The sequence below is a fragment of the Montipora foliosa genome, chromosome 9, assembly GCF_036669935.1.
Source record: "Montipora foliosa isolate CH-2021 chromosome 9, ASM3666993v2, whole genome shotgun sequence".
Classification (NCBI taxonomy): Eukaryota; Metazoa; Cnidaria; class Anthozoa; order Scleractinia; family Acroporidae; genus Montipora; species Montipora foliosa.
Genome location: NC_090877.1, coordinates 22,275,145 through 22,300,144, shown reverse-complemented (window position 1 = coordinate 22,300,144; position 25,000 = coordinate 22,275,145). Strand labels below are relative to the sequence as shown.

Here is a 25,000-nt window from a genome sequence, read left to right as displayed (position 1 = left end):
CAATTCATCCGAGTGCGTATTTAACCCAGGTAAAATTTAATCTAGGCAAAAACGGATTTAACTGAGAAGGGATTTTACCGGCAACATGTACACCAAGAAAATGCAAGCCACAACAAATGGGACATTATACGAGAGCATAATGTTTTCTACCATGTCATGGGAAATAAAATAGCCAATGCAATCAACTGACCGACCAATGGACGAAGAGAAGGTTCAACGACTTTCCCACTTCGGATTTGCTGTATACTGGATCATGAATAATTCATGAAAAAACCAAAGAATTTTTAATCAATGATTGATTGTCTATCTGCTACGACATTCTAGAGATTTGCATAATCTTTTCGTTTGATTTTCTTCGTTTATATGCTTCGTACTGCAATTTAATGGTTGGATATGACTGAATGTGTGCGTTGGAACATGTTGGAAGACTACTGTCTCGGCTTTTCTGTGATCGGGCTGTGATACAACACTGCCACTTGCGATTGTAAAGGATTACATGTATCAAACATGAAATGGCATGATGATTATGTTTTTAACACATTTCGAGAGATGCGGAGATTTTTTTGCAGAAGACAGACAGCTGTGGGGCTTTTCGCAACATCCTTTCGCCCTTGATGTCTATCTCGCATAGCGACCCATTGATCCTATCAAATCAACCATATCTCATTGCTTAGTAACTGATGCGACGGTGCTAATAAATAAGTTGGATTTATAGCTGTGACAAAGGTTCTTCAAATATTACATTGCAATTGTCGGTCTTGTTATCCACTTAAGAGTTGTATCAAATATGAATAGGAATGAACGATTATGGATAAAACACTGACTCCGAATGGAGAGAACATTGCCGGAAATGGTTGCAATCACGCTGCGAACCTCTAAAGTTTCAAGGAAAAGCCTACTTCCTGTACTGTTGCGGCGTAAAATAATCTCTTCTACTCAAGCTACCTATCATGGCCACGAATCATTCTGCCGGAATAGTAAAGCGACAACGAAATTAAGTGGCTTCCATGTACGGGCAAGAAAATCGCAGTGTCATGATTATCTCCCTATGTTGTCGAACATTCCACGGAAAGGCTTACAGTACTTGCAGTGAAGAGCGGACCTTTGTCTCAATAACACATTTCAACATCATGTTTTAAATTCCCGCTTGTTGTTATTCCTCTTAGTAAAACGATTAAATCTTTTTCGTGGAATAATGCAACATTCCTCAAGCACATGAACAGAATCAAGTTTTAATCATGACTATGGAACGTAAAAGAAAAAGGAAGCACTTCCCCCATGGCCCCATACACACAAGCACTGAAGCTGTGAGAAAATGGAAGGGAAACCAACTGCTCACAGGGTAAAGGCAGCGAGGGAGAAGTTCCAGTTTTGTGCGTTAACTGTTACTGATCGCACAACAAACTTATTGAAAGGCTCTAATTACGAAGCCATTAAACCTGCTGATTGTTTTGAGATCTTATATGCATCACAGAGCAATTCTCGTTGTATTGTTTATAGACCACGTACCGTATACTCCAGCCTAATATTGTAATCCAGGAGCCCATCACCCGGAGCCTCCATCTTAGGCATTTATAGATTATGCTAGCATAATTTTTGGCATAATTCGAGCAAACTGGCATAATTTCTGCCAAGTAGCAATGCTAGCATAATTTGCGCATTTTGATAATTATCAGATCATTTTTGATGCTATTATTTAAAGTTTTAGTTAAACTAGTAGCATTTGTAGTTCACTGTGAAGCAAGGAGCCCGGGTCTGAGGTGCACCGAAACCGGAAGTCACATTTATCTAGTACTAGTGAGCATGTTAACCTGAACCACATGCTTATTTGAAATTAATTGTGGATTTGTTGCGTTTCTTTCCTGTAGACGAACGGCTTCTAGTTAAAAAATATATATATTTTGGACTTATTTGCAATTTTTCAAAGAGCATAATTTAAAAAAACGGTGGCATAATTTGGAAAAAAGAGCATAATGTTAGCATAATTTGGCCAAAAAAAAAGCAATGCTACTAGCATAATATGCCACTTTTACTAGCATAATCTATAAATGCCTACTCCATCTCCCATATAAACCCTTGGAAACAACTTTTGCCCGTATCTTTTTATTTTTAAACGTTCGAATTCCCGCGAATGCATTATGCCGTCCAATGAGAACAAAGTTATTGTATTACGTCACAAGCAGTCACGCACTAGTGATCGCGTTCGTCTCACAAAATATTCTAAAAATAAAAAGATACGGGCAAAGGTTGACTCAAGGATATCCAATGTAGTCTGGATGGAGGCTCCGGGTGATGGGCTCCTGTGTAATCATACCTTTTGGGCGCGGGTAGCAGTGATGCAGGCTGCAGGGTATTGAAAATGAAAGAAAATCCGCCCCCATCATCACAGAGTTAGCTAGATACATATTTTATAAACCTACATGAAATTGCGATTCTCCTACACCAACAGAAGCAAATCGTCAGCGAATGGAAACCTCGGATTTTTGCTCGAAATTACCGTGATGCAGAGGTCCGGCAGCCAGCTACATACCGATCATTCCGGCAAACTGCCTTTTCTAAACCATTTTATATCATGCATTTCTGTTAGTCGCTGGTCTGCCACATGACTCGCCGAAGGTCAGGAAAAATTCGTTGGGTACGTATACATGTATCGACAAGACTCACACAATATGTGACGTTAGCTTTCGCCATTTAGCTAAACTAAGCTTCCAGAAATTGGGCGTGAAGTTCGAATAATCAGAATGTCAGGAGCATATTGATATAAAACAGATACATCTTCCACATAAGAATATTTTTTGGAAATGAGCTTTCTCAATAGCCCATTTCCGAGTTGCTGCATGTCACAGTTTCAAAGCGAGTCCTGGTGTACAACCATTCAAATGGAAATGAGTTGGGTATTGTTATGAAAATCAAACTCATCTCCCTTACAATAGTTGAGCACCAAGACTCACTTCGAAACCGAGACAAACAGCAACTCGGAAATGGCCCATTTTAATCATTTGAAAACACCACGCCGTGACAGTGACTGTCTGAGAGGTGCGATTGAACAAAACGAAGAGTAATTGAAATTAATGCGCGCGCACTTAGTTGGGACAACATAAGGTCCTATTTGCAGGTAAGAACAGTAAATTTACCGCATTACTGCTTAACGAACTTACTCTTTTGAAAGCATAAAGATTTAATTGCAAATACACTTTAAAGACCTTTAAACGGGCGATTACAAAATCATGGTTGAAGCTTCGATAGATAAACAAAGAAATTCAAAGCCATGCATGTAATAGGCTTTTAGCAAAAAGACAGACAAGATATGTAAAATCCAGATTTATAAAAAAGCCACCATATGAAAATTCTAAACGTTCCCTGCTAGCAGAGGAGTCTTTTCTTTTTGCGTTGTACAGGAAATGAGTCGCCATGGGTCGAAACTCACTTTGATCCAACGGGTAGTACTTGGTCTTGTGTATGGGTGTAACTGGGGACATAATAGTTAGGTCTTACACCATGTACTACCCGATCCAACCGCCGTCCACAACCGTGGACTGCATGCCCCATGATATGTTTGCTGACTTTGACTTGAGCCCACTGCCACGGTCCCGCGCATTCCTTTACAGTAATTCCGCTGTTGCTAAGTAAGCCCACAGGACATAAAGTAAAACGTGATGATTCGGTCGCTAAGTAACCACCGCGCATGCCCAACACAATGAGTTTCGACCCATAGAGAGGTCTCTTCTCCCATACTCATCAGCAGAGCGAACGCAAACGAAAAGACACCTCTACTTGTAGGAAGTTCTAAACGACACTGCCATGAATATTGAGCTGTTGCCCAGCGGACATACACTTAGTCATTTTCCATCCATATTGTAACTAGTGCTAAAGTCTCGACATTATAATATTCGACAGGGAAATTGTTGTTTACATTTTTTGCTTCATTACGTCAAGGTTATCGTTTTCTAATCAGTCAGCCGAGGATAAAGGGCGGATATTGAAAGTGTATTGCTTAATAAGCTGTCGCTGAAAATTTGAACCCGGTATTCCAGATAATCTCTGAGAGATTATTCTTTGAAAATTCCGCGAAATTTTTGCAAGGAATAACGTGACTGATTATTATCGCCTTTGCCACCCAAGAATTTACCGGTTTTTTATGGCTTATTATATTTCGCTCGTTATCAAAGCCAAAAGGCTTAAAATTGGAGACCTAACTAGTTCAGTCTAACACGTTTTTTAATTTCTGAATTCAATTTGTAGATAGCATGTTGTTTTCTGTGAGCAAACTCTTATGTTATTTATGAAACAAACGTCAACAAAGATCCCTTATTCACTTTCTAGTATTACTAATTAAATCAACTGTGTTGTTGTTGCAATGCAATACGTATTATGATGTCAACGCGATGTCAAATAATTGGTGTACTTATCGAATGATTTATGATTTAAAAGTTGGTGTATTTTTCTCGCTTAAGACATCCACTTCCAACTCACACATTTTTAATTAAATTTCCACTTAAAGAAAGTTAAATTGAACAAACAGAACCTTAAAGGAACTCTGTTTAAACCTTTCGTTTTGCGCCATGATCCACTTTAACAAAGTCATAGGCAACAAATCTTGACGATGTTTTACTTACATAACATTTGGTCTGTTTCTATGCATAAAAGAGACACAACCACCTTTAAAAACGTTTGGCAAAGCAACATTCTCGATTAAACCCAATGCAGGGAACCTTAAAACTGCCTCAAGGACTTATTACAATTAAGAATTGAGGTCAAGACTTACGTATATTTGGTTTCAGTCGCATTTCAGGTCCTTTTTTCTATGAAGAAGACAAGCTAGAAAGAGCTAGTTTGTACGGAGCCTTCAAGCTTGGCAAATATACTATTTCTCAAAGACTTTATACAACTCATTTTGAGGTCCCCTCGGCCTTCTTAGCCACTCCCACTCTGAACAAAATCTGGCTGTCCTTCACAGAAAAGAAAATCCTCTTAATCTTAATTCCAAAGTATTTTTGGATCTATGACACCTGTTTTTTTATTTCTCGGCATTTGGGAGAGGACGTGGAAGTTTCCATACTAACAAAGGTATATGGAATTAAAACTTTGCCTTCGGCGTTTCTTGGCTAATGAAGTTAATGACAGCCCTAAGCATTATCCTACTTGCCAAAAGCACTCCACTCTTTGTATTTCAAAATGACTTAGGTGTTGAACGTATCAAGGCCAAGGAGGCAGTGAGAAAGGATGAACAGTAAGATTAATGCTTTGAGAGAATGAGAAAAATTAGCTGCTGATGTCTTAGAAGAAAGTGGCTTGTCTGAACTTATTAGTGTGTAATTGAAGTTGAAAAGATCTTTTCATCGGCACTTTCGAATTACCGCAAATCTTTTAAACATATTAATTCTCCAAATTGACTAGAATAATCACCAATGAGTCAGACATTTCACGAAATTAAAAACAACATTCCTTTTAAAGCCCACTTTACTCTAGCAGCAAATCTGGCACTGCACTCCGAAATCTCGGTACTGTACCCATATTATTCGGGCAAGGCACGGCAAATATTTTGTGTGTTAACAGAACAAACAAAAGTCATATTAGGCTCCCGTGCCAGAGCTGAAATATAAGGCTGCCGATCACATCTCTGGAGGTGTGTTCCGCGCTCCAAATATTGCCACACTGGATCGATGGACCCCTCATTGGTACCATGCCAAAATTTTGGAGTGCCGTGCCAATTTAGTGCTTGTATGAAAGGGGTTGAAGTCTCTCTTTTTTTTACCATAACTGTATCTTCTAAGAAACTTTTAACGATAAAACTAAACGGTAAAAAACGACGTTTCGACCGTACTTCGGCCATTATCAAATAAATGGTAAAATTGAAAGAGTGAATATACATATAGATACATATAAGAAGAATAAAATATTTGCAGGTGTAAACGGACAATAAAAAAGTCAAAGAGAAAACTAGTAAAAGCTAATTAAATTAAAACCTTTGCACGAATTGAGTGCGATTGCACATTGAAAGTAGGTCTTAACTTTTGAATAAAAAACATTTCGAAGACGAGGCAGTCAAATTTGTTCATGCTGCACTTTATCAAAACACTAAAATTCTTTGTAAGATCTTTTGGAGCCAAAGAATGCATGTCGCGAAAATCCTTACCAATTGATGAAGAAGAGTTTCGCATGCCGCCATCTACAACACCAACCCGCTGAAGAACACAAAAACTCTTCTTCATCAATTGGCAAGCAGTTTCGCGACATGCATTCTTTGGCTCTACTTACAAAGAATTTTACAAATATTTTTATTCTTCTTATATGCATATATATATATTCACTGTCATAATTTTACCATTCACTTGCTAATGACCGAAGTACGGTCGAAACGACATGCATTCTTTGGCTCCACTTACAAAGAATTTTACAAATATTTTTATTCTTCTTATATGCATATCTATATATTCACTGTCTCAATTTTACCATTCACTTGCTAATGACCGAAGTAAGGTCGAAACGTCGTTTTTTACCGTTTATTTTTATCATTAAAAACTGTATCTTTATTTTTACGTGTTACAATTTGGTTGCGTTTGAATAGATTGGCTGTCCTCAGGGGTTTCACTTGTTTTCTGTGAACTAAAAAAAGGCTTTTATCTTTTTTCCCTAACTATTTTGCATGGTGTCATATCCAAGAACCCCTAAGACTCAGTTAGTATGCACAAATACGTTCAATCTTTGCGGCCCTGAGAGATGCCTTGTGCAAATGGTTTGGCAAAGCATTTTTTTGCAAACTCACGATCTTTATGACATTGATTTCACACGTTTGCCTACAACAATATGATTCATTCATTGATGATGGAAATATGAATTGGATAAAAGTGTTTTATGTTCGCCCAACAGAAATGTCTTCAGCCACCAAGTGGGATTTCTGTAAACACCTTGCATGCCCAATTTGACCAAAACGCGTCAAATTAACTAAACGAAATCATTTGTGATCAATTTGAAAGCTTTTTGAAACTTTTATGTCCTGATCAAAATGGGGCATCATGAAATAATCAGTGAATCTGAAATAATGATTTGGTGAAAAGGTGAGCCAGAAAAACTACATCACATATTTGGCATGACATTGGGCCACCGATGTTGACTACTGATGATAACTATTTATAACTGACAACTCGCAAATCTGGTAGCTAGCTACTTCTGATATATCAGTCCAGAGATGTTTAAAGACGTTTTTCCACTAGCGTCCATGTTAACTTCTTCATTTGGTAGTGTGATCGGACTTACTCTATTAACCGACTATTAACCAAAAATAGAAAAAAATCAACTGGCTGGCTTAAATATTCGACCCATCCGTGCATGATACAAACATGATAACAAAGGAACAGTGAAAACTAAATTAAGATCATGTTACTACCATTAAATTCAGGCACGTTTCTTGTCATGAAATAAGAGCAATACACGAGTTGATATTAGTTGTGTCACACTGTAAAGCAAGCCATTAAGTATGTATTTTAATAAATTCTTTTCACGGTCTCATTGAGGAGTACTTAAAAGATATATTCCTTCGGCCTACCAATAAGTTGTAAGCCGCACAGGAATCGAGTGGTTGAATATTCCAATGCTCTGAAAAAATTCCTTCGATCTTTGAACGCGCTAAATATCGTTTCATTGACACCAATCGGCTTTTTGTAGTAATCAAATATCTGTTTCGATTGTTACGGCGGGGAACCCTATTAATTGATTCAACTTTTCATCGGTTTAAGGCGCCAAGAATGGAGATAATCTCTCCTTTTACCTCAATGGCCACATCACACCATATGATACCCTTTTCGGCATTTTACAGGGGGCCAAATGTAAAATATTATTTGAGTAATTTTTCCCTATATTTAACAATTAACAAGTACCTTTGCAATTGATAAATAGCAAGATTCCCAACTTTGCGATTAACAAATCGCAAGATTACACACTTTGCAATTTGTAGCAAACTCTGCCATATTTAAATAACAAGAATCGCGCATTTTGCGATTTAAAAGTCGCCCTTTTTGCAATTTATAACCGCAAACTCATAAAAATTTATGCCTGCGGACTCTTGGTCCATAATTTTCGCGGGAAAACTATTAGTGTTGTTGATTATGTGATTGTATGATAGAGGGAGTTTCAATCGGGTGTCGTAAAACCAAAACCAAAGTAATTACTTTGGCCAATCAAAAAGGACGGAGACAATTCGGTAAACTAATCAAAACTCGAAGTAATTACACGTAGCCGACACAAAGCGCGAGAAAATGTTTCACTTCTGATTGGTTGAAAAAGTGCCACGACACCTTTGAGCCAATCACCGAGTGAAGTAATCATAAACCAAAGCAATTCGCTAATTACTTTCGACACTCAATTGAAAACCGCCATACCTCCGCAAGAGAGATAGAAATACATTGATCCAAGAAAATTTTAGCCAACCCATCTGTGAATACAAAGAGAACAATGACATCTGGGGGCAGCAACGATAGACCGAAAGTCTAAAACTATGTCAGTTAAAATCATTTTGTCCTGAATTTCTTTCTGACGTCCAGCATAGACGCGTTTGCGAGTCAAGTGATCTACTGCCGGAATATGCACTTGTTTGCATTTTGACACTAATGGAATTTCCGCTAATGTTAATAAATCAACACAGGTCAAGATGAAATCGAACAAACCTGAGAAGGAGCGTTTGGTGGCTTAGAGCCGGGCAGTAAGATAAACATAGTACAAATTTAATTAGCAACAATTCAGACCAATTTGCCGTAAATTAAAATAAACTTGATGAGCCAATTAAAACTTATCCTTACCTCACTTTGCTGTGGTGATTCCTGAGTACTCAATGTCTCAAAAGTACTTTGTTATTTATAAATTGCAAGAGAACTTTTGTGACATTTGATAAATAACACAACAAGTACTTAAATAACATTTTACCATTTGGCGCCCCATAACGACGTGCCATGAAATAATTAAGCTTAATTAAGTTGCAGTTTTCTTAAAGTCTACACTGTAAAATTGAAAAAAGTTGCCAGTACGCCCTCATTTTACTGGAATTGATCCGGGTGATTAACCAAGTAGCTCTGGTAATTAAAACAAGGGATTTCGAAAATTCGATAAGTAGTGTACAGAAGTTGTTTACAAGTTAAGAAGATCATGCATATACCATTGGGAAAGTCCTACAATATGGATCAAGCTAGCCACATACGTACACGTCCAAAAAGTTGCACTGACTCCTGGTGTTAAGGCCATTCTGGAGATGGGATATTCCCAGCCGAGAGACAGAAAATCTTAATGGCACCATCATGATGTGAACTGCTTTTATTAGGACGACCCCAGGAAAAGAGGACAAGGAACAAGAAAAAAAAAAGGGTGGCGTCTGCGCTTTCATGACTTTTCGCTAAACACGTATTAAATTTTTGAAGCCCGCCTGGAATTCTTTAATGTAAACCAAGTGAAACATTATAATTCGCCCTCTAGTATCTTGCAAGTGGAAGGATGCCTTTCGTAACTTTGAACAGACCCAAACTGTGCCTTGACCTTGACAGTCAAATTTCCCTGATTTAACTGGTTTACAAAAGCTAAGGCCGCATTAATACTGAAATTTATTTGTAAGTTGTAATGGCCCTACCTTGCTACAAGATAACGTAAATGAAACAGAAAGGCAAAATAGCAATATTTAGTGTATTTTTCTAGGCTATATTCTGATAAGATGAGGAATACATTTCAGTGTGATATGGACGTTGGGGTTACGCTAATTCTCTGGGACAAGTGGCTGAGTAATATCCTTAAACCAGTCACCAGATAACCCTCACTTAGGCCCAGTTCAGACGCCGCTCCACTCATGTGCCGAACCTCCGAATTTCAATTAGGTCAAATTCAGACGCAACCAAGTCTCTCCCTCAATTGCAATCTCGTACCCAGGGCCCTTTTCCCTGGCTTTGGGTGGGACTTTCCCCACCCGGCAAGGAAAAAGCGCCCTGGGGACGAGGTTGCCTCAATTGAAGGATTATTCTTAATTGTCATTTTCGTCCAAGTGAAGTATTATCGTTCATTTTGGACACTTTCAAAATCTGAAGACAAAAAAGGAAGTGACTTTTTTTATCACAGGCGCACTTATAACTGTAAAACTAAGTGACAGACGTACACAAAGAGAAACACACACAGAGTATTTTTACCTTTCGACACACTCACCCGAAAATTTGGTTTTTGCTCTAAGCAGGACTCGAACCCATGTGGGGATCCGAAATTTCTGACTTTCATTTGTTGTAAGCCCCATTTGGGGTGATAGAGAAGATACACACTCAAGTGGGATAGGGATCTCCACAAATCACCTCATTAGTGTGCTATACGTTACCAGCGTGGTGGCCCTTATGGTGTAGTGGCTTAGTACGCCCAACTAGTAACCAGGGAGACGGGGGTTCGAGTCCCGGTTAGGGCAAAAACCAATTTTCCGGATGAGTGTGTGGAAGGTAGTTTTACAATGACTGCAAAATGGGGTGTTTCTCTCTTCATGTACATTTGGTATAGCCTTTCATTGCCCCGAATTTCCCCCGAATTTCTGACTTACATTAACTAAGAGACAAAATTGTTACTAAGAGAAATACCCAGTACTCGTTAAGCCGATCAGACAACATTGTTGTCCTAAGGTTTCAATCTCGCTATTTAGAACAGTCTGTTAGTTACAGGGGTGCTATTCTCTGGAATACAATTACGCTCAAACACCCGGTTATAACTCACGCTGAATTTTGGACTATTGATTCTAGACAAGTAAGATTTACGAACTAAGAGATTTTTACTTCAAAGTGACATCCGCCTCAACTGCCGATTTTAGCAACGACGATTTTATATATTTTTAATGATCTTGGCATTTAAGTTTTAAGATAGCTTTAAGGAGATTTTGAATAATTTGTAAACTACTGTAATTTACACACCTTTTTTCCAAAATGGTCGCTATTTTAGTGTTCTTTTGCTTTCTTGCAAATTAGCCCTTGTTGCTCCGTTCAAGGTTTAATAATGTATATGAAAAAAATACTCGATTCTGATTGGCTGAGAGCAGTGCAGTTCAAGTGTAACACAGTGCAAAAAGTGTAATATCAGTGCAAATTAGGCATCGAAATTCTGGATTATGATTGGCTAATAAACAATAGAGTTTGGCCAGAACCAATCAAATCTTTTCTTTTCAAAGCGCGCTCCCTGGATGGTGCAATTTATGGCGCAATTTTTCCCTGATTAAGTGACACGCGTGCGTTTCTTCTGCTTAACAATCACTACAAATTTCCCGAATGCGTAGGGCGAGTGCAAGTTTGGTCGTCTTTAAAAAAATTTTATAGTGCTTCTTTATTCCAAATTGAACTCGAAATCATGTGATTACCTATACAAATATTTTCTTTTGAATTTTAAGTTTAATTAAGATAGAGGCAACAAGGGCTACTTTGCAAGCAAACAAACAAAAAAAAAAAAAAAACTAAAATAGTGGCCATTTTGGAATAAGGTGTATTATTTAATATTTCTAATTGTAGTTTAGTTTTAGTTTTAGATGCACTACCCCATAAACACTAGCTTTAATTACCATCGTGTTGAAATAAAGTGGATGTATGTATGCATGTATGTGATGTATGTATGACCATATGAATGAAACCGCGTTGTGAATATCTGTTACAGGAACTGTTGGTTTTTCGACACCAATATTGTATCTCCTTTCGATTTTAGACTTAGTATAATATGCATGAAGATTAGATTTCCTCTACGTTCTCATGCTGCGTTTCTTTGTTGTCTTCCGTATCAGTCACGTCATCCAAGCTGTAGCCGGTTTGCTCTCTCTCTGTTAGGTCAGTCTCTGTGTCATTGTGGCTGCAGCATTCAGTTGAACCATCCGGCCTTTCACGCTTGGCTTTTGCTCGACGGTTTTGAAACCAAACCTGCGAGGATATGGAGAAACAAATTCAGCATGAGAGCATGAGGTGTAAACTAACTTTTCTTCGGGTCATGCTGGGGGCATGAAATTGGATCTTAGTAGTTAAACGGCTACTAAACGGGATGCATGTTCGGATAGGAAGCACGGCACTTTACAGCCAATAAAATATAGTGTTCAACAAGAGGTACGACCCTTGTGTTTGCACTTTTCTGTCGGTTGATAAAATCGTCTTTCGATGACGCCTGTTTCAGTTTCCAGATCTTCAGGATAATAAAATCAGTGTTCGTCTGAAGTCTTCAACCATCTTTGAAATCGGCAAAAAAATCAATCGTTATAGCTTTTTCTTGTAGTTTCGCTGCGAAGAATGACAATATTCGCAATTTTTTCGCAGTTTTGGTTTCAAATAAAGTTGTTTCAAAATAAGGTTTTTCTCCGAATCAAAAATACACGGGCTTGGATTGTTTCCACGGAAACGGTCCGTACTGCAAAATACCGACCGAGAAAGAACCAATCAGGGCGCTGGGATTTGCCTAAGACTGGCTTTGCCATATAATAACAGAAACCCATAAGGGTTTAAACGTGTAACGCGCGTTCACAGCTTCCGAATATTCAGCGCTAAATACCATATTTGGAAACCTCTCGCTCCAGTTAATTTCGCGCGAGAACATTGGTGGTATTGCGTCACGGTGTTCTTGCGAACTGATTGGTGGAATGTTTCTCTCTTGTTGTTCCAAATATGGTACTTAGCAAATTGAATATTCAGAAGCTTGTTTCCCAGCACACAAGGGGCCGTTACACGTTTCAACCCTCATGGGTTTCTGATAATAAATAGCAATATTACCTGTACTCGCGAATCTCTAAGACCCAGTCTTAGCGCAAGCGTTTTCTTGAACATACTGGTCGGATAGGGATTAAGAGAGAACGCTCGCTCGAGCTCGTCAATTTGCCATCTTTTGTAAGTGGTTCGGTTTCTTCTTCCCGTTTTATCAAGACAAAAGTCCCCTGGAAACAGTGAAAGAAAAAAATAAAACAGGCCTGGTAAGAATTTTCTTGCTTTCATATTTAGATGACCACGAAAAATATTTTTGAGAGATTGTATACGAAAACCGGTTTAGCTGTTTTTAGTCAAAGAGAAAATTCGCCTTTTTGAGAATGAACTCGGAATGGTGAATACACTGTTAGCGATTGTTGTACAACTATCTCGCTATTGCGCGTAGAAAGCAATTTCAATACTGGTGTCAAAAGAGTGCTTCGTTTTGTCCTAGATCTTTGCATGACCTAATTAGCAGAGGTCTTCCAATAAAGTTTTTTCGCCGTTGAAGGATTCACCGCAAAAATTCAAACAACTTGTGATTGGTTGAATGAAAAAAATACTCGTGCAATTTGTGATCAATACCAACCTCATTATTACAGTCAGCGAACAAAAGTCGTTTTATTGTGCGAAATTTTGCATTGCAATTTATATGCAATGGCAGTGACAGTTCCTGTGCTTAGAGAATGGAATTCAGCGGGATGTTTCGACCGACAAACGATTGATTTGTTTTTGGGAATGCAATTGCAATGGGTTAACCTTATTTCCTGAGACTGGCCGATTTAGGTCGGTCCCTAGTCTTTTTGTAAATTATAACTGAGAGAAGCGGGAAAATTAGGATAAAGATTACTAAAACAATAAAACATATAAGAGTCGGCGGCTACACCGCTTTCTAATGTAGCCTTGTTTAACAAACCAAAGACGGTTATTTGCTTGTTTAGACACGCATCGTTGACACAGCATCACAGAAAATAGCAATGTTTGGTTTCACCTGCACACATGTGTGAATATTGCACACAAGGTGAGAAAATAAACTTGCTTAAAGTGTCATAAAAGCGTTAAGACTTCCCACATAGGACAGTAAAATCAATCACTCATCGAACGCTTGCCTTTGTTCATTTATTAAACTGCATACAGGAAAAGACCGCCAATTATTAAGCAAGAAAACGAGATCGTCTTGTGTTTAATTAGTGGGGTTTGAATGACCAGTGAAAAGACCACAAAACTCGTAGATTAAATTTTGTATCACTGAATCTGATTCATTTACATCTTCTTACCCAGTTGAATACGCTAAGGTGTTACAACATAAAATAAAATAACAAGACTCAAGAGCCAATTAAAACTAGCGAAATGCTCTTACGCCGATGACCAATAGCAAAAATTAATCCTAAAGAGCAACTACCGATTATCCTAAAAAAATTACACAAAAACATAAGGCACTTTTCCTCCCCTTTCTTCCTCAATGAAGACAATAAAGGCATAAAAAAGCGCTGCAGCAAGTGTTTCAGGCTCTAGCGAGAACGCAAGGAAAAAAGATTATAAGACAATTCATGGAAATTGACTTTTTGCCGAGCTAAAAAGAGCACGCTTGTACAAAACCTCATGATTCCAGTCAATATACTTAAGGTGTTTTACATTTGGTCCTGCAAGATTTCAGCAGCTGTAATTTTTCACACGAAGGTCAACTTTTCAGATCAACGTGATCGCTGACTAACACTCTGCCAAGGATAACCTGTTCTTTAGCAGGAATATTGAGCATTGATCTTTCCCAAAATCATTCTTTTTTTGTGAAAACACTGCCAAGGATACTCACTGCGACAAAATAGCACTTAACGATATTGATTCGGTCTCGCGAAATTACTGGTGCTGTGGTGTACAACGGAAAGTTCGAGCAAGTTTCACGTAAGAAACACTACGACGAGATCAAATCAAACCTTCATAGCACCATTCCCAGCAGTCTTGAAGGGCACAATTTTCTTTTTTCATCCTTTTTATGCATTCGCAACTAAGTAGGGCTGAGAGCACAATTTAATTCGATCCCTTGCGTAAAAGAGCAGTTCTCCCTAACAGCGGTATTCGTCTAACCGCTCTCAGATCATGATTGCCAACACCAAGTAAAATACGATTCATTTAACCAAGAAAAGCCTTGCATCGTGAATAGTTCTAACAATAAAAGATGCTTAGGGATATTTTTAACTACAAGTAAAGTATTATTATTCATTTTCGACGAGCGACAACAGTTGAGGTAAAACTAAGAGTCATGAAGAGTGGGGGATGCAACAGACGTATTAAACACGTTTAGAGCGATAATGAGGTAATTGACGAATACTCGAATGGTGTGAATTTTTGTGTCAAAGATAATATTAAGATTCGGCTTTTGTGTATTTTTCAGAAACTGCGTCGACCTTGAAATACGGGTCCTATGTTTTGAATCTGACAGCTGAACAAAGATGGTCCAACGAAGTGATCGTTTGGGAGTTAATTACCTTGAATTTTATGTCGAAATCGATATGCGAAAGAGTGGCATATCGAAAAACATTGACATCAAGTAAAGGGTTCGCATTATATCTTTAATCATACGCGCTTCATATTTTTGCAAATTTGAAATGAACACTATCAATTACATGGACCGATTTTCCACGGTACCTGAAAACAAGCTTTGTTTAGCTTCCACGCGTTACGTGAAAGATAAAGCTCTCGTTCGACTATCGAAAGATCGCTATACAAAACAGGGAGCAAAAAGAATGTACTGCATTTCTTAACGAAGACACCTTTTATTGTAATAAACGCATCCAGCGAAAAATCCACGTAAAAAATAACGGAAGGGATGAATCCTTTGCACGAAGACTAACTTGGATTTAAAACCTTAAGAAAAATCGTCCAAAGTAAACTTACTTGCAGTCAATAATCTCAAAAGCCAGTATATGTGTTATTCCCATTCTAATTTTTTGTATGATTGCACGTGAAATTGAAAAATCGTGTAAACAAGGCGATAACTCGATACGGAGAAAAGCGCTTTTTTTTTCTGAATTCGTTGTTTAAGAAAAAATATAACAAAATTATCTGGGAAGTTCACTTGTAAGGCGTGTAAGTACCTCAAAAAGGACTTAAGTAATAAAATAAAATAAAAAGAAATCACAGCTTATTATTATTATTATCCACGGAAGAAAGTGATAATCTCTCGAATTATAAGCCAGGTGGTTCCTCATAACTCACAAAATTGGCACTTTAGATTTCCCTCTTAAATTCTTATGGGAATGGAAGGGAGAGTCCAGCCACTCTTCTGGTCATAAGTTTGGGATTCTGCGCGAAAATTATACTCTTTCACGTACATTCCTTCCTTGGAGTCAGGGATCAACGAATGTTGCGCTAGCGAAAAATATTGTTGAGGTCAAAGAAGGGACCTAATAGGGTTCACTTTTCTCTCTCTTTTTTTTCGGATTCCTTTTACAGGACGAACGTGACTTACCATAAGATTTTGGCTGTTTTTCATCTCTTTTCATGCGCTTTCCTGAACAGTCTTATATTCACCACAATGAAAACATTTGATATTGTTAACTCGACTGCAGTAAGCGCAACAAACGGAGTAATGAGCTTTAAAAGCGGTAAATACTGACCCGGCCACTAATTAAAATAAGCGGATGCGATAAACTGACTCAAATGAAGCACACGAAGAAAAGTTAAGTTGAAAATGACCAAACCTGTGTGGCACATGAGGTGAGAACGTTACCTGCGAAAGAAACAAAGCCGTACCGTTTTTAAGTTCGACAAATTCCCTGCTTTGCCCTTCCCTCTCACTTGATTCACGACCAGCATCGTTTTCGCTCAGCTGAGGTCGATTTCTCTCACAGTAGCACTCACAGGTGCAACGAGGAATTGTAAGGACTTGGTAAGGTGATACGGCCCCGTATCTTGCGCCTGCCAGGCGATACGGGTGATGATACGAGTAAAAGTAATGGTGCCTCCTAAGATCCATACTGTGTTGCATTTGACGTTCGCTTGGCATAGCAAAAAATTAACGGCCAACTGATGATGAGTGACTTCCCATATAGCAGACTAGTTTACAAAGCTGCTCAATTGTGTGCTGAATGACCGCGGCTATTAATTGAGATGGCGGTTAAAAGATTCCCGTCAACCAATACTAACAAGGAGTGTCAAACCCTTTATTCTCACCTTTGTCACGAGACACAAAAAAAATTCTCTCTTGATTGAAGAGCGAGGCCTGAGGTTCTGTCGCCATGTGGAGGGCGTGTTTGGAAAAAATCTTTCGCCTTGCTTTACTTAGTATTTAATGAGGGTCCCTTTAAAATTCGCTTTTCATTTAATTTATAGAAATCACTCTTGCTAAAATCAGGCTTACTGCATGAAAAGAAAACGGTATATTTCCATCCACTACGCGTGAAATCAGTTATAGTCGTCGACAGGGTGAGTTCGACTTTCCATGCGCGCAGTTAGTTTTAACATTATCCCTATTTCACACAACTTTTGCGTGTCACCTGTTAATAGATCAGTTTTGGAAACTTTTAACCACTTTTAAAACAATAGAGATTCCATAAATTCATAAATTTCTAAGACAATCAGTTTAACATCAATAAAGTGATTTGTACGGACATATTAATCTAATATCCCACTTAGAGGATCAAATGCGAAATCAGTGCCTAAGAATAATCTTCCGAACAAATTAGTTCCATTATGCACTTCGTTTCCTTTTCCAACATAAAAACAAGTTGATGCCTTTTGTGTTACGCAAAGCTAAGCACTTAGGCTACAATAATTTGTTTAAGTCAATGGCTTATTAATGTTTCGTAAATTTGATCGTCTAAGGCTCTTAAAGGATAGGATTCCTTTTTGAGAAGCCACTCCTGTTCCAAGTTTCGTCTTTGTCTTCTCCGATAATCACATTTCAGTGTTCTCCACACAATTATACCCAACACGTCAGCTCTTCCTTTGCATAACCAGCTAATACTAATTACAAATACAACTGGACACTGCTTGGTGAAAATTGGAAGGAATTTTAGGGCAAAAGCACTTTGGCCACGAATCTCCGATCTTACAGCTCACGCAGCTTAGCTCAGTTAAAGTCACTGAATCAATCTCTTGCATCGGTGCATCACTCACAGATTCGTGTTATCTTTAAAGTGAAACAGAGAAACAGATGACTATTTGCACAGATTCAAATCCTTCAATGTTTCAAATCCGCATTCGATTATCCTTTACTAAACTTGTTAAGAACCTAATTTCCTGCAGATTTAAATATGCTTTTAAGCACGTTTTAAGAGTCGAGGCCATTAAGTGAGCGATATCTCCATAATCTCTGCTAAAACAAACTCGTTAAGATAGATTTCGGTTGCTTTAGTAAACACTACAAAAATAACAAACTGACTACGAAAAGTTACTGGTTCAGCTTAAAAAAACCATGATGAGACAAATTTATAGCTTCCCATTGAAAGACTAAACAAAAGGAATATTTCCTTTTAAATCCGTCCAAGCTGGGATAATTGCTCTTTTCATTTTTGATAAAAGGGGGTCACTTGTTTTTTCTACTTTAATCTCAGCTTATTTCCTAATAAGAGGGATAAATTTTGTCCTTGTAATGTAAATATTTTGGCAGTCGCTCTGCAAATACACGGTGTGTAATTTACCGTTAAATGAAAGCGACTTTAAAAATGTTATCAACTTAAAAAGGAAAGCAAAGTGAATCCCAAGTCAATCACAGAACCTTTAAATAACTGCGTCTACGCAAAGATATTAATATTTATTCAACCTGTCCCGATTAAGTCTCCATCTGAAATAAAAGCAACTGCTAACTTTTGTATTCTTTATGATGGGATAGTTTTGATTTCATTCGCTAAAGTGTATGCGCTGTTTCTAAGTATAGGAAGAAAAAGAGAGAAAATATTTTAACATTTACCAGTCAATTGCGCTTCTAAAATTGGAGATAAATGGCAAAAAATTGCCAAGGTTCTGTTTTTTTCCTCTTCAGCTTAAAAAAGATGATTTGACTTGCTCATGGCAATCTATAATGATTAAGAAAAACAGTCTCGTTAAAATACATTAGTTTGACCAAATAAAGTAAAAAATTGATCGACCGTGCACAGATTTTAAATTAATCAAGGTTCCAGCTAAAGAAAAATGAATACAGAAACCGAACGAGAAAATCAGGCTAAACATTACAAAACAATAGCAGATAAATTACGCATTACGTAAGGTGCAGCTGAGTGTACACAATTCGGTTCACAATAAATTAATCTATGATGAGGGTAGATGGAGTAAAAACCCTGAGTAAAAGCTGATCATTTGGTGGTGTTGCAAGTAATTAGAAATCAACGCGACGATAAAAGTTGCCGATGACAGATGCCAATCATATTTCATTGAGAGGCGTTTCGTGTTTCTATCGCACAAGAAAGATCGCGAAAAAATTTACCAAGCGCTTTTCATCAAGTAATTCAACCTACGTGGCTTTTTTAAAGTCTGGGACTTTTTTTTATGTCGCTTTATATTTCATTTTTCATGGACTCGTAAATCAAAAGGGAAATAACTAGCTACAGCTTTACTTATCGATCGAAAACATCACCGCTACTCTGGAAGACAATCCCAAAGGTAGCCGAGGCAGGGCTGTCATTGGCTACCGCATCAAGATAAGGCGGGTCACTTGGGAGTTTGATATTGGCTAAAACCTTATTACCATATTAACCTTCGAAATGTAACAACAGATCTTTCAATAACGCCAAACTGCGAGCTGGGGTTTCCCTTTTGACGGTTTGAAGTGGATGTCGTCGTCTTCCTGACGTCGGTGTGAAACTGATTTTACTACGTATTGTCAATTTTTTTATCAGCTCAGAGTGTGACGTTAAAAACGGGTGAAACGATTGGCCTCTCCGAAAATTGGCACTACATTTAATACGCTGTTTACAGCCTTGGAAAAATGCGTGCACCTAAACTGCGCTATCTATTTGCATAGATTGCCCCTCTGACGCAACGACGATTCCTCTCCCCAAACAATTTCACATTCCCAACAATCTCTCCCAAAGTTTCCGCGCAGGAAAAATACAGTTGATAGGAGTGTTCTCTTTGCGTCTTACTTGTTCGCCAATTCCGTTTCCGTTTCCAGTTTCAAGCTCGGTCCACCTGTGAACCCCACTGGTGTTTCAAACACATGTTTTTCTAACGATATAATTAATGTAAAAGTCTCTATGCTGCTCTACAAGGATTCTACCTACCAAACCTCGTTTTCATGTATTTCAAACCAGGCCGTTCCGCGCAACCGCCATTTTGCTGCTTATGGCAACTAGAACCATGAACACTCTGTTGACATAGGTCGTATAGTTGTTAAATACACCTACACGATTGAATCAATAGCTACACCTACTCGCCTAAGAATTCTCAGGGTATAGAGGCGCTTAGAGGCTTTCTTAGAAATGTACTCAATGTGGTGAGTCCACTTAAGATCGTCACTTATAATAACACCGAGAAGTTTATAAGTATTACAGCGAGTTTCAATTGAGTGTCGTAAAACCAAAACCAAAGTAATTACTTTGGCCAATCAAAAAGGACGGAGACAATCCAGTAAACCAATCAAAACTCGAAGTAATTACACGAAGCCGACACAAAGCGCGGGAAAATGTGCACGCGTGAGCCACGATTGGTTTTGGTTTCACTTCTGATTGGTTGAAAAAGTGGCGCGAGAACTTTTAACCAATCACTGAGTGAAGTAATCATAAACCAAAGTAATTCACTAATTACTTTCGACACTCAATTGAAAACCGCTCCAACTTGTTCCATTATGTTGTTAGCGATAACAATGATTGGTCTTAAGAAGAAATTATCATTATCAATGCATAAAATTAAAAAACATTTCTTTGCACTTTTTTGGGTTTAACCTTATGTGATGCTCGGCCGAGAACTGATGGATGTCCCTGACAGCGTGGTTCAACAGGCTTGTACCGTTCCTTGACAAGATTTGTAATGCAGTTGTGTCGTCCACAAACTTTATCCTTAGATGCCAGTTTCGCAGAAGAATGTTGGTCATGACCGCAAACAAAATGATGCCAAGTTTCGTTCCTTGCGGGATGCCTCCATTAGGTGATTTCCAATCAGACAGGGAATTTCCAATTGTAACAGCTTGCGATCGATCGGCAAGGAACCCCTTCATCCAGTTAATCATCACTGGGTCAATACCAAAGCATACCAGTTCCCCAAGGAGTATATTGTGGTCGGTCAAGTCGAAACCTTTTCAGAAATCTGCGTAAAACATTCGAGCACTGCAGTTACCCCTGTCCGTTGCCTCATGGATTCCTTGGAGGAGGTAAAGGGACCCTCCCTCGCATACTGCCGTGGGTCGAGTCTACTTCGAGCAAAACCCTCCATAATCTTGGCAAGGGTGCAAGTCAGAGAAATCGGTCTTAAGTCCGACTGGATTTCCTTTGGAGGGGAGACCTTGGGTAGTGGATTGATAATGGAGCGCTTTAGTAAATCTGGTACATAGCCTTCTACTTGAGAACGGTTGTAAATGCTCATGATGGGCAACGCATGCTCTGGTGCAAATTCTTTAAGAACCTTGTTTGGTAGCATATCAGCCCCAATAGCTTTACCGACATTCAAACTAGCCATTTAAAGAAAAGAATGCATGACAGAGACATTCTTAAACTGAAGGCATCACGCTCTAATGATGCAAATGACTGCATGGCTAGCCTTTAACCCTTTCAGCCCCGAGAGTGCCAAATGGCACTTATAGATTTTACTCTGTCTAACGCCAGACGATTTTACTCGTCAATGGGGAACCCCTCGGGGCTTAAAGGGTTAAACGAGTCTGTAATTCAGTCAATACCGAAATTAAGCAAACCAAAGAATCGTACTATAAAAACGTACCAGAAACCCATAAGGGTTGAAACGTGTAACGCGCGTTCACAGCTTCCGAATATTCAGTGCCAACTGATTGGTTGAATGTTTCAGTGCTAAGTACCATATTTGGAAACCACTCGCTCTTGTTTTTGCAAATATGGTACTAACAAATTGAATATTCAGAAGCTGGTTTCCCAGCACACAAGGGGCCGTTACACGTTTCAACCCTTACGGATTTCTGAACGTACCTAATGCAAATGAAGGTGACTCGCACCAGACCTGGAAAATTATAAATGAGCTCACGCCCAGGAAAACCACTAATTGTTGCGTAAAGGAAATTTGCGATTCTCTAGAGCTGACCGATTCTATCAATTCTCATTTTTCTTCTATTGGACCTAAACTCGCTAGTGAGATCAATTCTGATAATGGTCCTTCACATCTAAAGTATATTACGAGAACCGATATCCGTTTTCAGTTGAGAGAAAATAATTATTCTAAAGTATTTTCGCTTCAATCTAAACTTTGTAAATCCAAGGCAACAGGCCTAGATTTTATTTCTGCAAGACTCCTCCGGGAAAGCGCTGATTTAATTGCTGGTTCACTGTGTTCTATTTTTAATTTTTCCATTAAATCAGGTATTTTCCCTCAAGAATGAAAGTGCGCCAAAGTTATCCCGCTTTTTAAACAGGGTGATCATTCTGACCTGAATAATTATAGACCAATTTCTATTGTCCCTGTTGTAGCTAAAGTCTTCGAGCGTATCATTTACGATCAGATTTAAGTTTATTTAACTGTAAATAATGTCCACCAGTCATCAATCCGATTTGCGTTCGCTCCATTCGACTGTCACTGCCTTTTTAAAAGCCACTGATAATTGGGCCTGCAACATTGACAGGGGTATAGTATTAACGTTGACCATGTAATTCTGTTGTCTAAACTCTTTGAAGATGGCATTGGCGGTACGGTATTGCACACGACTGGTTTAAATCTTATATAGAAAATCGTAACCAGAAATGCTTTGTGAATGGTTCGCTCTCAGACAGTGAATTTCTTACTTGTGGTATTCCACAGGGAACTATATTAGAGCCATTGTTATTTATTCTCCATATAGATGATCTCCCTAATTGCCTTTCCAACGCTGTTGCACGTATATATGCCAGGCCTATTCTGGGACCTTAAGTCGCCTTAATTCCACAAACACAACACACCTTAAAGTTAGCCTAAAACAGTTGAAAATGAGTGAATAAAGTAGTGGAAAATCAAGGGAGGCATCTTAATGTAATTGTCTCTTGGTTGATCTCCAAAAAAAAGAATAATGGGTGGGGCAGCAGAGGGTTGCCACCTGATACCCATTTGAAAGGTGCTGATGAGCCTGGCGAATTCCTGCCATACCACAAAGGAGAGGCTAGAACACACAAGAGGACATGCAGCAGAGATACATGTACTGTAAGTGTTTGCAGGAATCATGTAAGTCCTGATTATATATCTGTGACAAGCCTTTTTTTTTTTGAATGAAGGGGTAGTTTCTAAAGAAACTGTGGTGCTGCGTCGGTGGGGAAGTAGACTGTAGTATACAAAAATTTGGTATTATCAACGGAGTTGATAATGTAAATTGGCCACCGTACAGAGATTCTAAAAGCTGACGTTTCGAGCGTTAGCCCTTCGTCAGAGCGAATCCAAACTTTTTTTTTTTGGCTTTGCCTTGCAACATGTAGCTCTAATGGAGACACCACAAACAAGATTCTAGTCTCCACACATTTTATTTTTGGCAAAATATTACGCCATTTGCTTGTTACAAAAACAAGACAGTATTAAACATGAAAGACCATAAAAAAAGTTCAGTCTTAAGCTATTAATTTGTAACCCTTGTGAGGAGCTGCAGTGATATGATGGCTCAAAATATTTTTGCAACTTTAAATAACATAACCAAATAAATTTAAGCTCAGTGACAAGGATTGAAATTATTTACTTTAGATGCAAGACTGATGTAAGCTTAACTTTAACTAAAGAAAAGGCCTAAAATGTCTATTGTAAGGTAATGAGAAGTCTTACTCCCCGGGTCTTACTCTAAGCATTTCATGCAATTTTGTTCGATTTACATAGTTAGTAGAGTTCTAGATGGCGATGCTCTTCACACGAATACATGATTTAGTCAAGTAGAAGGGATTAACCAACCTTTATCTGTTATTCCGCCACACAAAATTCCAAATCTTGATCGCATATCTTGTAACCAAATGCATGCACGATATGTATAATAACTCTGCACATCCACTAAACTCCCCAACTCCGAAAACACCTGCTCTAATTTGCTCTCTTGATAGATGAACTCACAGCCAAAGCTCAAAGAAATTATTTTAAATTTATGTGCCAGGCAAGTAAACCAGACATCCGCAGAAATGTCCATGTAAGGCAAGTGTTGCATGTACATTTTTCATATCTGATGCAGGAATAAAAATGGCGACCGTACCACAAAAGCTCACAACATTCTTTCTTTTAAAACTTCATTGTGCTGATCGATCGCGTAGAAATGCCTCATCCTATAATTTTTAGCATTGGGTTTTGCATGTACCACTGGAGGGAAGGCTCGGAAAGGCTACCCTGAGAATGTTATGGTCACGTGACTTGACTCAAGCTCATGCGAGTCTACACAGAGACTTAAAACACTAGCTGGGAAAATCAAAATGGCGGACAAAAGATTGTAGATGATCACAGATAGAGGAAGAGCCTATGAAGCGTCAACAATGACTAAGGAAAAGAAGCTTCACTGAGAAAGAACTTAGCATACGGTACTCGTTACGTTATATTGGAGTGTTCTGCCTAACTGAGGAAAGAGAAGAACATTTAGTGGTTGGGTTCCCGAAAAGGATCAACCATTGTTTGATGCCAGTGGAATGGTGTATAATTTACCAAACTTTCGTGCAGACATTGACAGTGCAAGCTGCAGGAATCTTGCAAATAAGTTTACTAAGATACAAATAATTATTTGCTCTCATTTGTGAAATAAAGTCACTGCTTACGAGCCAGAAGGCCCATCAGGCCGGCGCTTATCTCCGGTTTCCTTATTTGTGAAATAGCTTTGAGCTTAAATAGTTTGACTTCTTTGTTGTTTATTTTTGTTTACATTATGAATTTTCCTTAAGTCTTATTCAAATTCTCTCTCTTTTGATGAATAAATAAATACGTTTTGTAGCTATCAAAAAAAAAATTGCAATACACTGTACAGAACTTTAATTATATTTTACAGTTATTCGTCTCAGAATGTACAGTACACACTCTTTGCCTTTGCCAAATAACTGTGTGTCACTAGTATAACTTCAGAGCTGAACAGCAGAGAATCGATAATCGACACAGTTTATTTCTGTTGTAAAGGTCACGAGTGCCTGTGGGAGCCCAGCCATTTTGTTTGCTTTATATTCACCAGCTAATGTGCTGAATATGAAATCATATTA

The 25,000-nt window shown here is 38.4% G+C and overlaps 2 protein-coding genes across 5 annotated transcripts in view; both read right to left on the bottom strand.

Annotated features, from left to right (window-relative positions):
* Window positions 1-4,921, bottom strand: part of LOC137972014 (uncharacterized) — a 17,109-nt gene extending 12,188 nt beyond the window's left edge. Inside the window, exon 1 of the mRNA XM_068818812.1 lies at window positions 4,766-4,921. Within this exon, the coding sequence (XP_068674913.1) occupies window positions 4,766-4,787 (22 nt within the window). The 5' untranslated portion in view covers window positions 4,788-4,921. The remainder of the gene's footprint in view (window positions 1-4,765) is intronic.
* A 4,394-nt stretch (window positions 4,922-9,315) lies between these two features.
* LOC137969701 (homeobox protein unc-4 homolog) overlaps window positions 9,316-25,000 on the bottom strand; it is a 30,198-nt gene continuing 14,513 nt past the window's right edge. Inside the window, exons 1-3 of one of the 4 annotated variants that reach the window (XM_068816039.1) lie at window positions 16,464-16,726; window positions 12,741-12,901; window positions 9,316-11,903 (exon numbers count right to left, since the gene is read on the bottom strand). In XM_068816039.1, coding sequence (XP_068672140.1) covers window positions 11,718-11,903; window positions 12,741-12,901; window positions 16,464-16,716 — 600 coding nt within the window. In that variant the 5' untranslated portion in view covers window positions 16,717-16,726 and the 3' untranslated portion in view covers window positions 9,316-11,717. Of the gene's footprint in view, window positions 11,904-12,740; window positions 12,902-16,463; window positions 16,727-18,621; window positions 18,728-25,000 lie in introns of those variants that run through there. The other 3 variants (XR_011116715.1, XR_011116714.1, XR_011116716.1) reach the window with 3 other exon arrangements.